The sequence below is a fragment of the Salminus brasiliensis genome, chromosome 16 (genome assembly GCF_030463535.1).
Source record: "Salminus brasiliensis chromosome 16, fSalBra1.hap2, whole genome shotgun sequence".
NCBI lineage: Eukaryota > Metazoa > Chordata > Actinopteri > Characiformes > Bryconidae > Salminus > Salminus brasiliensis.
In genome coordinates, this window is record NC_132893.1 from 19,336,695 (window position 1) to 19,350,352 (window position 13,658).

Here is a 13,658-nt window from a genome sequence, read left to right on the forward strand (position 1 = left end):
AGTCAGACTGAAATCCGATTGCTGTGTGTGTTTGTAGTACTTGAAGGGGTTTTGATTATCTAATAATTCTTGGAGAGACGGATGTGTTTACACTGCTAACGTGGCCTCCAGCGGTTTGAGTGCTGGGATTTGTATCTGGTTTAAATTTGTCTTGGGTGTGTTTACACTTGTCCAGATATAATCCTGATACTCAAGACGTATAAAGTGACCAGATGTAAACGGGGTCTTATTTCTTTAAAAGCTTAGCTAAGCACAGGAAGGGTCTCCGAAACCGGCAAACTGTTGGCAAGTTGCCTTGCAACTGCACTTGTTCGAGCCAAGATATTAAACTAAACAGCGCGCTTTATTTTGGTGCAGTGGTCTCACGCTCTGCCACTGCCGCCGCAATTCCCACAAATCTCTGTTTCTGTTGAGCTCAGTGGCACAGCTCAGGGAACGAGCATGTTTGCAAAACAGTAGCTTGTTAAGTCCTTAGTTTTCCCCTCAAACATTCTCTCATGCAGTTGTTCTCAGTCCCAGTTGCACGGCATGTGTTTTATCTGCTCCAACACACTTTCTTCACTTCATTAATTAGTCAGAATCCCTGTCATGTTGGAGCAGAGATAGTACTGTGGGCTCCACGGGGACCCCTGCCCTATTATGGCCTGCAGGGGGAGCCAAAGCCAAACAGTTTTTCGAGAACTGCTTTCTCACAATCTCACAAAAATGATCATCATGATAAAAAAACTGGATATTTGAGTTAAATAATTGTGTATTTCTGTGCGATAAGAGGCCTGTATATAGGGGTGCGTTAGGATGAAATGGACATTCCTAAGAGAACTACTGTGGGGGCGAGTTTGGCAGTGATTGAGTTCTGTGGAAACTCTGCTCGCCCAAACATGTAGATGCTAGTTTTGCTTTATCTTGAGAATTGTGTTGGTGTATGTTATGAGTTAATTTAGGATTTTGCTCCATTTCCCATAAAAGCAGTGGGTGTGAATACAGCAGAAGTGGGCGGACGTAGACATTGGATTACGTGCATTTCTGAAAAAGTGACTCAAGCAAAATATATATGTATAACAATAATCTGGAAATATTTGTGTAAAAAATGAATGTGTGTGAAGCCTTTTTAAACCTCAAGGGTAATGGTTAAGTTATTTATCAGCCAATAACGATCTGAATGTTTTTGTTTATGTAAATAATACAGTCACACAGTTTAGATCAGATTAGCTGCTGATTAATACTATCCTATCCTATTGTCTTTAGTTACAGTTTGTATAATAAGACATTCTAGACTGGTAGAATTAGTTTAGTAGAGACTTTACTCTTTACTCGTTTTATAGTGTTTTTAATATTTTATAATCCAGTCTGACTCTCCTTCCTGACCAAGCAGCTCCCAGCTCCTTTAAACACTGCAGTCTAATCATCCCTCTCACTTCTAAGCATGCTCTTCAGTGCTGCTTTAAAAAGAGACAGAGAGAGAAAGGCATGAGGTTCTCCCGCTGGTAAAACCGAGCATTTCAGGGATAGTTTTATAAAGGTTCAGATATTATGGTCTGTTTTATTGTTCCACCTTCTGAACATGTGCACACCGCTGTCAACTAGCCAACAATGTTTGTTAATGGTGCCTTGAGGACACCAGATTGAGCTCTGAACTCTGTGGTTAAAACAAAGATTCTGAACTGGCTTTGGATTGAAATAGCCGATACGTGATCCATTAAAATATGCCTGAATTGGACCACATTCCCATTCTTACCTATTTAAAGGTTCTTCACTCTCACATCTTTTAAAAACATAGTTCTGTACGGAAACTAAAAATGGTTCTTCTGTGGCAATGCTCAAAGAACTGATGTAGCACCTTTATTTTTAAGAGCTTGTAGAACTTTATGGTTCACGGAAGTTAGCAACATCTAAGCAACCACTCTGGATACCATAGCGACTGCCTAGCAACCGTAACTGCCTAACCGTAACTGCCTACCTAGCAACCACTTGGCAACCGCATCGCAACTACCTGGCATACCATAGCAACAAACTCTCTACCCACCTAGCCAACACCATAACAACTAGCTGAGATACCTGAGCAACCACCTGGGAAACCATGGAACTGCCTAGCAACCACTAAGCATCATAATGGCAACTGCCAGAAAAACTGTAGCACCCATCTAGTGTCAACACAGTAAGGAATACCATAGCAACTAATTAGCAACCACTTAGCAATGGTGTAGCAACCAATTCTCAGCCACCTAGCAACACCCTAGCAACCACCTGGAACCCCATAGCAATAGCCTAGCAAATGGCTGGAAGTGCAGTCCACTTTGGCTGTACAACCATTCTGTGTTTTCTTCTGGAAATGCACTTTTCTGCTTATGAATGACTTACTTCCTGTTCCCAGCTTTTGAATGATTTATTTGGCATCTTGCTTCACTAATGATATGTTTTTGTTTTTTTGTTTTTTGTCTCCATCTCGGCTGGTCCCGTCTCAGTGCACTAAGCAGATGATCTCAGAGCGGTTCGGGCGCGGCTCGCGGACCGTGGACCTGGAGCTGGAGGCTCAGATCGAGGTCCTGCGGGACACGAAGCGGAAGTACGAGAACGTGCTGCGCCTGGCCCGCGCACTCACCAACCACTTCTACAGCATGGTGCAGACGCAGCACGCGCTGGGGGACACCTTTGCTGACCTCAGCCAGAAATCTCCAGAGCTGCGGGTGAGATCACTATTCAATTAAAGATGTTCTGTAATCACGATTCAGGTCATTGCTTTTATTTACATGCATTGACCATTCTATATCTGTCACAGCTGATTGAAAATTAATAAATTCATTTATAAATATATTTATGTATTAATTTATTTATTTACATATTATGGAAAACTCACTTTTTCAGTACATGTGCACATAAATCTGGGTATTTGGAATGTATTCCAACCCACAAACTGGGAAATAGCTTTTGGAAAGAAAGAATTTCAAAAGGTAGTTGTGTGATTATAGAGTGCATTTTTAAAGGCTTCTTCATAATGCATAAGCAGGTGTGCGAAAAAGATGTCATTTGCATTTGCCATAGTCAGACACCAATCATATCAAATCGAATCACTTTGACACATCACATTAACACAGGTGTAAAAGTGAGTGGAAAACACAAATATATACAAATATATACAAAATAAGACCCAGAATATATACCCACATTTACTTACACTATACATACATTTTACACATACACTATATGTGCGTTATTGAAGTGTTTAGAATGTACAGGTGTAATATATATTTGAAGTATATAGATAGACATTGGATAAGATCAATGTAGTGAGTGGGGAGGCCTTTGGTGGGTGCAGTGTGACTGTGACCAACAGTTCCAGTAAGTAAGTGCAGAGTGTGTGTGTGTGTGTGTGTGTGTGTGTGTGTATGTATGTATGGGGTGAAGGTTTGATAAGATATCTTGTGTTAAGGTGAGAGCTTTGTGACTGACTGGACCAATACACTGTACTACTGGCTGTTCAGCAGCCTGATGGCCTGGGGGTAAAAGCTGTCTCCGAACCGTCTGGTTATGGTCTTCATGCTTCTGTACCTCCTGCCGCTGGGCAGCTGTGAGAGCAGGCTGTGGCTTGGCTTGCTTAGTTGCTAACAGCTTACAGATTAAGGTTTCTGGGTGAAAGTCTTGGTTTGATCTCTTGTGAAATCTGGTTCCACAGGACGTTCATCAGTCTTTGCACATAGGCTACCGTATATTCTCACTCTCATTACTCTGAGTCGTGATCAGATTTGAAGATTGGTGAAAGCAGAATAATGCTGGCGACTGACTGCTGTTATACTTCATAGAGATGTTTTGTAGTTGAGTTGTTGATTGTGTTGTGGATAGTCTTGTATGGAACAGTGTTGCAGTGGCGGTTTGCAGGTTTACAGTTTGGCTGATGTGTTTTCCTGTGCTACTGTTTTAACTGCAGGATGAATTTGGCTACAATGCAGAAACCCAGAAACTGCTATGTAAGAATGGAGAGACCCTGCTGGGCGCCATCAACTTTTTCGTATCCAGCATCAACACGCTTGTCAACAAAACTATGGAGGACACCCTCATGACCATCAAGATGTATGAGAACGCAAGGTAGGAAATCCGGGTACAGGTCCTGCTAAAATTGTGACCTTGTAGAAAGATGTGTTTGTAATCTGCATATTTCTAGTAATTGAAAATTGGCCAGTATCTCGCCATTTCAGTATGTACTTTTTTATTATGCATTACAACCATTGTATATTTGTCAGAGCTAATTGGAAATAAAGAAACATCAGTAGTTATTTATTTATTTATTTATTTATTTACATATGGAAAACTCACTTTTTTAGTGCGTGTGCACATGAATTTGGATATTTGGGGTGTATTCCAACCCACAAACTGGGAAATCTTCCACTTCCTTTAGCAAAGACAAAATTCTAAAAGTCACCCGTTAGTCAAAATGATCTAGTTATAGAGAACAAGACTTCTTCATAATGTCCTGGTGCCTTGAAAAAATCAGTGTATTTATAATGTAAGGGAGGCATGTGCGCAAGAGAAAGAGAGATCTTAAGGTGAACTCAAGATGAAATAAATGTCAGCTAGCTAGTTCAAATGGGCTGTGACCCCTGTAGTATTCTGACCAAAGCATGTCACAGATATTGTATTAAGACCCCAGGAACTGTGTTCACTTGTGGAAAAGAGGGATATATGACCTTTTAAGTTTTGTCTATGTGTTGTACAGGTGCCTTGGTATTGTGTTGAGTAACAGTGCTGATTTATGACACTGACTGAGGAGTTTTTAGTTCAATGTCCAGAACAAAGCAAACTAAAACTGTGCTAGCACAACTGCTGCTGTGTCTTAAAGTCCTTGTTTCTGTTTCCATTGATTGATTGATTTATTATTTAATATTGTTTTTAGTTGAGCATGTCATGAGAAGTCAAAAATAAAGATTTTCTCAAATGCTTTTGTCAAATGCTAAATTCTGCTTTGTTTGATCTCCTGTAGGTTGGAGTTTGATGCTTACAGGGCTGATCTGGAGGAGCTGAATATGGGGCCCCGAGACGCCGTCACCATGGCCCGCATAGAGGCCGCTCAGCAGCAGTACCAGATCCAAAAGGACAAATACGAGAGGCTCCGTAGTGACGTCACTATCAAACTCAAATTCCTTGAGGAAAACAAGGTATTTGATTCTCTTGCTTTAATATCATTTGCAAGTACTGCAAATGTGTGATGCTGTACATTTAAAGCAGATCATATAAACAGTCATCATGAGATCTGACCTGATATATTGGCATGGTTATTGTGAACACTACTGCTCAGCAAAACTATTACTAGCTAGGTTTGTGCCTTAGGTCAATGGCTGATATTTGCTGACAAATGAAGAAACATTGAAACATTATCTGCCCAGTGCTGCTATTGCTAATTGTTTTAAAAGTGTTAGATATTCGGCTCAATATTTTACACATGAAGTAGGAACCTATTCAATTGTGAAGTAGCACCATATGAGAATCATTTTCCATATGTATGTAAATGACGTTTTATTTGATGGGATGATTTTGTTCCCACGTTTTCAGAGGTGTTGTGAAGATGGGCAGTCTCAATTTGCCATCGGAGGATTATACCTTCAAACATGCATCCGTTTATTTTATTTAATTGACTTATCTTTTCTTAAACACAAATTATTATGTGGATAATTGTGTGAATTAAAGAGCAAATAATCTTAGTTATTTGGCTAAAAGACGTGGAAAGGTGTGAAATGACTGGGAATGTGCAAGTGTCTTATGTAATCAGGTTAAAAAAAAATCACGTTTCAGGTTTAAAAAAGGCAAATAATTCTATAGTCACATTTCTATGTGTGTTTTGGGGTTGTAGTGTGACTATACCTTATACACAATGTCTGATAGACTCGAGATTCCTATTGACACAAATTCATGTCTGATTTACTTTAGCTGAGAAACTATCCATCTTTGCTGGCCTAACAGCATCTAAAAAGACATATACATAACTGGTTTAACCCAAATACACAACTCTCCCAACAATAGTTATTATTCTATCATGACATTGTCGTCGTCGTCCCCCCCCCCCCACCCCCATTAGACTACTGCCCATACAAATCAACGCTAAACTCAGTTTTCTTATGTGATGTGACCAAAAACAAAATTCTATTCAGTACCAACAACCACTGTTATCTATGTCTGTCTATGCTTAAGATGCATGTTGGCTATGCATATCTAAAAATATTACAGTTTGATCCGAAAAAAAAAAGTCCAAATATTGACCATCAGTCAGCTGGTCTGTAAAGCAATTGAAATTGGAACTGTGCATTAAAATCCAGGATCAATGCATCCCTGCTATGATCTCTGTCAGTCTTCTCACACTGCATTCCTCAGTTTTTTCTGTGTTTTCCTCCTTCCTCTGGCAGGTGAAAGTGATGCACAAGCAGCTTCTTCTTTTCCACAATGCCATCTCTGCCTACTTCGCTGGGAACCAGCAGCAGTTGGAACAGACCCTCAAGCAGTTCAACATAAAGCTCAAACCTCCAGGAGCCGACAAACCGTCCTGGCTGGAGGAACAGTGAAAGTGCCCGTACCACCTCCTGGCCCCACCCGCCCTTTCCTACAACCGGTTTATTATCCAGACAGAGCCACAACCACCAGCCCCAGTCATGCAGTCTAGCTTCTTCAGCAGCAGGGCAGCAAGAGGCTGACTGTCTTCCCTCTATCTCTATTAAGGGGGTACTGCCTTTTCCATCCCATCTCATCTCTTCCTCTTTATCTCCTGGTTCCCTGAAATTGTCTGATCATGAGAATAAAAACTACTTGTATCTTCAGTCATCCCAAAGGCCGTCACGTTTGTTTTCCCGCTTGAACAGTAGTCGACGCAAAGGTCAGCAGAAGCTGGCCGGGTCCTGCAGGGAACAACCTGTGGGCGGCAATCGGAGCTCCTGTAGACTCACTCTTTTTTTTCTCTCTCTCTCTCTCTCTCTCTCTCTCTCTCTCTCTCTCTCTCTCTCTCTCTCTCTCTCTCTCTCTCTCTCTCTCTCTCTCTCTCTCTCTCTCTCTCTCTCTCTCTCTCTCTCTCTCTCTCTCTCTCTCTCTCTCTCTCTCTCTCTCTCTCTCTGCCTCTGACAACGAAGCTGTTCTCCAGCCCTATTGACCACACCAAGAAGAACAGTTTTTTTTCCAAAAAGACCCCCTCCCCCTCCCTCCTCGCCCAAACACAGGGTTTGGCTTGTGGACCTGGACCTGTAGAAGTGGAGAAGACGTGGAGCACTGCTGTTTCTGAATTTTCAAAGAACGAATTTCTAGACGGGTTCCGGGGCAAAAATAGATCTGTGTTATTTATTTTCATAAATGTCCAGCGGAAATATTGATACCCTGTACGTTTACCTTATAACCGTCATCCATGTGTTTACCAGATCCCGTGCTCCAGAAGGGAACGTTCATTACTGTCGTCATAGTCGATCATGTTGGTTACAGAAACACTTGTGTGACCCAGTGCTTTTACACCATGAGATTCTTGACTGAACCTCTACATGTCGCTCTTGGAAAACCCTTCCATTTGCTGCACGTTAGCTGCAGTTTCTACATAAACAGCTCTGAAATTGGAGCCACCTTCTCCCGTAGAGGTCTTTCATTTCACTACGTGTTCATGTGTGCCCTCCTTTCTGTTGAGCGACCTAGATTATGGAGGTCCTGATCGTTGGGGCGCTCAAGTTTTGTGCCTGCTGCTGCTGTTGTGATCTTTGCATTTGAGTTCTTGCTCTCCAACAATTCATCTGAAATCCATGTTTCAAATAGTCATTGGAAGTATATTTTCTATACTGTACGATATGCCTTTGGGTTTAGTTTTGTTTTCATGCCGGTTCGGCTTCAGTACCAATTAGTTGGTTATAGAAAAGACAGACAGAGAGGGGCATAAGGCTGTTCGCCAGTCTAAGGGTGTTTGTTTGTGTTCGATGTGGTAAATTTTCTGTGGTATTACATACTAATTTCTGTATGATTTGTTTTTTCTTTCTTTCTTGTTTGTATATTTGTTATTTTAATTTAACAATCAATGGTTAATCTGAGAACTGTAGCGTAGAAGTGTCTTTCTGATTTATTGTATGTGCTTTGATTAGTCCTAGCCATGGTTTAGACCATCGTTTATATATTCCCAGACCAAAACGTACACTACAATGTCCTGCGAGTTTCCAGTGGCCCGTTTCCCATTGGAAACTTCGGGTTTGCCTACAACAATTCATGCCTGTTTTTGTTTTTTATTTTGTTGTTGTTGTCATTCACTCATAATCATGTTTATTATGATGAATGTATGTTTATTTTTAACCCCCCCCCCCAATAAGTTTAATTTACAACACTATAGCTTGTTCCCGAAGAGACCCCACAGAGGAAGCGAAATGGATGTTCACATCATGACCTCATGCACAAAACTGTACTTTTGCTTCAAGTAAGAGCTTTATGCCTCCAGACACAGAACACTGTTGTAACTTCTAACACATAAAATATGACTCCCATTCTGAGCGGTTTGTTGTGGTTAATCACATGGGGCTGAGATTTGTTTTTACTGGAGGTGGCACGATACTGCTTTTTCTGTTCCATCTTTCAGTGTTGAAGTTATTAGTATCGGACGATGCTATCCGATATTTTTTCCTTAAAAAACACCAAGCTTTAAAATGAGCTGATTTGATTTGCAGCTGTTCACTTCAGCTTCGCATTTAAGGCCCCGTCCACACGTATCCACACGAGTATTTTCAAAAACTGATTCTCCGCTTTAAGCATATTTCTGTCCACACAGATACGAATGGCCATGCTAGCCCTGTATGGGGGGAATAATCCTTATATCCTATAAATAAAGACCCCAAAGGAAGAAAAGACATAGACAAAAGACAGAGGTTTAATCCCATATTACGCACAATGCCAAAGTCATGGAATTACGGATTCAAAATCTGTAGAGCATTATATCTAGAATAATATTTATATTTATTCATATGTCGAAATCTGAATCTAGCGCCATTTGCACATGGACCTAGGGTGCTCAATCTTGTCTGCTCAATCTTGTGGCTGCCACGTCGGCTCTTTACGGATAAGGTTGGACACCTCTGCTGTAGATGTTGTGATTTTCTGACTCCTGCAGTTGATTATACAGGGAGGGGTTTGAGATGCAGTCCGAAACATGTAAGCGTTGTCATAAAGCTTTTCAGAAACAGCGCTTTCATGTGGATGGGAGGCCAATACGCAGACAAAAACATCCAGATCTGGATACATTTGGGCGGGGCCTGAAAGTAGACCGCCATTCTCAAAATACTGAAACACTCCATGCAAAAACAATAACAACAACAACAAAAAAAAACAGTCATGCCAGCTCTAGTTTTTTTACAGTAACCTAATAAACATAAACATCATACGCTCTTCAAAATAGAAGTCCTTATTGGTTTATGGCTTGGACGTACTGTTCTTTAAGAGAGTTCTTCCAAGGTTCTTTAGTAAAGACATCAACTGTGACAACTCGAAGAACCATTTAGATGCTTGAATAGGTCTTTGCCTAGAGGGTTCTTTGCTATGATGGAAAACAGATGGTAATATATAGCAGTAAAAAGGTTTCATTATTATTATTATTATTGTTATCATTATTACAAGTCAAAAGCATGTATTAGTTTGAACTCCACAGTCATGTGGAGGTTCTTTTAACATCCGATGTTCAGAAAATTAGTTCTAGTTTGATGGACAGGCTGCAATGGCGGTCTTGATACAGCAATACAGTGTGATACCTTGTATTGGTTTATCCTTAGAAGCACCTTTTGTCTTTTAGAGTGGGAACAATGTGGGGGTGTAAAGCTTTTTTATATATATATATATATATATATATATATATATATATATATATATATATATATATATATATATATATATATTTAGAAATAAGCTACATAGAGTGTAACTCCCCCAACAAAGGAACATTAAGGATCTGAGCTCCAAGTGAAGCAATACTAAAGAGGGTTCTAGAAAAACATGGTTCATTCTAGCTGTGTTGGTTGCTGGTGTGTTTTGCATGGCTTCTCCGATGGCTTTAGTTGGCTGGTACCTCCTTGGTGTTTATCCCGTTTTACGCAGGGCTAACGGAATATAGGGTAAACGGGTTGCTGTAAGGCAAGGACGTTTCTTTTGAATGTTAACGTGGGAATTCCATCAGTTTTTCAAGATGTGTGCCTAATGCAATTAAGTGGTCGGGTGCGAAATGTTCCATTGTGGAGAAGCTTTGGCAACCATTTACACCTGGTCACTTCATGTAACTGGATTGTATCCTGATCAGATTTAAGCCACATGCATTTACACTGGAGAGTGAGACATGCTTCTCCGGGTCAGTCAGAGGGAAATCACGATTGCTGTGTAGGACAGAATATGCAAATTTGCTCATTGCTTGGCCATTAATACTGGTGTTTCAGTTGTACTGGAATGCGTCCTGGAGAGACGAATGTGTTTACACTGCTGTAACGTGTGGCTCGGACCACCTCCTGAAGTGGTTTGCATGATGGGATTTATATCTGGTTCAAATGCTTGTCTTGGGTGCGTTTACTCTTGCATTTAATGTATCCAGATAAACTCCTGATAATCATGCATACGCATGAAGTGACGAGGTGCAAACGGGGTCTTGATGAGGTCGAGGTTGTTCACAGTGGTGGCGAATGGGACCCCTAAAAGCTACATCATGCTTGAGGCATGGTTTTTATTGATAATGTTAAGATATGTACATTTAGAGGCGTGTTTGTTTACTGCTGGTATTGGACAGTAAATAAAATGGCTATGTCTGCATTGTTGGCACTGTGGGCCCTGGATCCTATCACTGCCACTGTAAAGAGGTCAGAGTTGGGAAGTCTTTGCAGTGAACCATTTCACACCAGACCACTCAGAATGACTTTACAGTGACTGAATTATGCCGAAATCGAGGCCAAATTAAGCATTTATATACAAAATAGGTCGAATTCCCCACCTAGGATAAACTGGAAGTTGTAATGGCTGGACTTGAAGCGTCCATATTGTTGGATTAAAAATAAGTTACGATGTTCTCATTTTTTTTTTTCTGTGCTTTTTGAATCCAGTGTGTATTTTTTGCTAGAATAATGAGTGCAATGCTGCAGTGTGACGTAAGTGTGATTACCTAGTGTGAGAGAAAAAATTTGCCTCTACCAACAGAGTCTGAAAAGGAATCCTGGAATGAAGGACTGTTTGTAGTTGAGCAAATATGAGCTAATATCCTGAAGAACCCAGCTGAAGGTAAACTGTGGCCCAAAATTTTTATACATATATAATTTAACTTTCTGTTTCAGTTTTGACTAATGCACAAGTTTCCAGCTGAAATGAGACAAGACCACTCCTTAATGCCTCGTCTTTGACCAGAGTGGAATGAAGGGTTAATGACAAGTGTACAATCGATGTTTTGGGCTGCTCTGTAGTACTGTGGTGTATGAATGACCTGTGTATATAACTGGAGTCCCATGATGTTTGCCTTTATTCCTGACTGACCAAACCCCCTGGAATATGGCAGTGATGTGAAGAGCCCACAACATAAAATTTGAAATGTTTGCAAAAAAAAACAAAATCTGTGTGTGTGTTTTCTTTTTTTTCCCCTTCCCCTCCCATCCATTGATTGAAGTCTTATTGAGTGTTTTTAGGTGATGCACCCTCTGTGCTGTCCCAAGACACCTTTGGAGTAGCCACAATACTGGCTTTCTGCTGCCTTGTTCAGAAAGCAGGCTCAGCTGAAACTCCCTTTATAAGTTACATGTAAACAGCTAGGGCTCAACAGCTATAGGCCATAATGTCAGTCAAGTCAAGTCAGATTTATTTGTATAGTGCTTTTTACAACTGTTGTCGTCACAAAGCAGCTTTACATAATTAGTAATTAGTAATTAATAAAAGAGACTAGATACAACAGATAGTTAATAGTGGTGATATTAATAGTGACTGATCGTTACGAGTCCATTTAGGTGTTAACATGGTCATTAAACAGGTAGCAGTGGTAGGAGGGTGTTCCACTGGTCTGTTATGGGTGTTGGTGGGTGGGGGACCTGATGGTCGGATTGGTAGGTGGTCTGACGCAGGTAGAGGGGACCTCAACGGGCAATCTTCCACCAGGTCGGGCTGGGTGGCCATTTACTCGGAGAAGAAAGTTCTGAGAGGAATTTTATAGAGAGAAGGGAATGTTGAGCAGTATCAGAGTGTGTCTGACGACTCCTGCAGGTCTGAAAGGAGAGCCAGAAGAGCCAGAAGGTAACACAGACACAGGAGCACCCTGAAACTCTAGTGTCCATCTGCTCCACCGTCCACAAACTTGAGTGATCTCCTATTAATGGGGAGTTATTAAATAATATTGTCGCTGTCACAAAAAAAACGTTATTAAATGTGAGGAAGGTTTTCTCTTATCCAGTTCAACATGGTTGAACGTATGGTTAAGGTCATGAATCATTACTAATTACAACTAATTAGGTGTCTGGACATACTATGTACAGTCTGAGCCTGTGGCCACCCCTGACCACCCATTATATCAGCTCCACTTACCATATAGGAGAACCCTGTAGTTCTGTAATTCCTGACTGTAGTCCTGTATCTGTTTCTCTGCATACTTTATCAGCCTGTTTTTCAATGGTCAGGACCCCACAGGACCACCACAGAGCAGGTATTACTTGGGTGGAGGGTTAATCTTAGCACTGCTGTGACCCTGAGATGGTGATAGTTGGTTTACCTTGTGGATGTAAGGTCAGAGACTGAAGCTTATCTATTGCTGCACCGTTTGTGTTGGTCATCCTCCAGCCCTTCATCAGCGGTCACAGAATGCTGCCCACAGGACGCTGTTGGCTGGATATTTGTGATTAGTGGACGATTCTCAGTCCAGCAGTAAGACTTAGGGGTTTAAGAGCGCCAGCAGCACTGCTGTGTCTGATCCACTCGTACCTCCAGCGCAACACACACTACTAACACACCACATTGTCAGTGTAAATGAGTGGTGTGAATGACCCACCACCCAAATAATACCTGCTCTGTGGTGGCCCTGTGAGGAACAGGGTGAAAGGAGGTTAACAAAGTATGCAGAGAAGCAGAAGGACTACAGTGTGGAGTAAGTGAAGCTGCTAGAATGGGCAGATGTTGGCTATAATATTCTGATACAACTATGTATGTGTATATATTTATATACTTTTGCTCACTGAGCACTTTATTAGGAACACTATAATGGTACTAAGTTTGTTCCTCAAACACTTTGATACTGGGAGATGACTATTGCTTTGTGACGTGGTAGAAGATGGGTAGATGATGGCCATTAAGGGACAGCAACAATGGTCAGCAACAATAGGCTGTAGCACAGAGTTAATTGGCATGATTAATTGGCATTAATGAGCCCAAAGTGTGCCCAGAACGCATTCCCAACACCATCTCCACCAGTCTGGACTGTTGGCACAAGGCAGGTTGGGTTCCTGGGTTCGAGCTGTTGGCACCTAATTTTGACCCTACCATGTGTGCCATAGCAGGAATCAAGAATCGAGAGAGACTGTGCCCACTGCAGCCTCAGCTTTCTGATCTTGACTGGCAGATGTGGAACCTGACATGGTCTCCTGCTGTTGTAGCCCATCCACCTTAAGGTTTGGTGTGTTGTGCATTCTAAAATTCTGCACACCACAACTGTACAGAGTGCACGTGGT

At 41.3% G+C, this 13,658-nt stretch overlaps 1 protein-coding gene across 9 annotated transcripts in view; it reads left to right on the forward strand.

Moving 5' to 3' along the window:
• arfip2b (ADP-ribosylation factor interacting protein 2b) overlaps positions 1-11,563 on the forward strand; it is a 31,769-nt gene extending 20,206 nt beyond the window's left edge. For all 9 annotated transcript variants that reach the window (XM_072659712.1, XM_072659720.1, XM_072659716.1 and 6 more), the window contains 4 exons: positions 2,463-2,684; positions 3,923-4,080; positions 4,973-5,147; positions 6,390-11,563. In XM_072659712.1, the coding sequence (XP_072515813.1) occupies positions 2,463-2,684; positions 3,923-4,080; positions 4,973-5,147; positions 6,390-6,545 (711 nt within the window). In that variant the 3' untranslated portion in view covers positions 6,546-11,563. The remainder of the gene's footprint in view (positions 1-2,462; positions 2,685-3,922; positions 4,081-4,972; positions 5,148-6,389) is intronic.
• Positions 11,564-13,658: the final 2,095 nt, after the last annotated feature.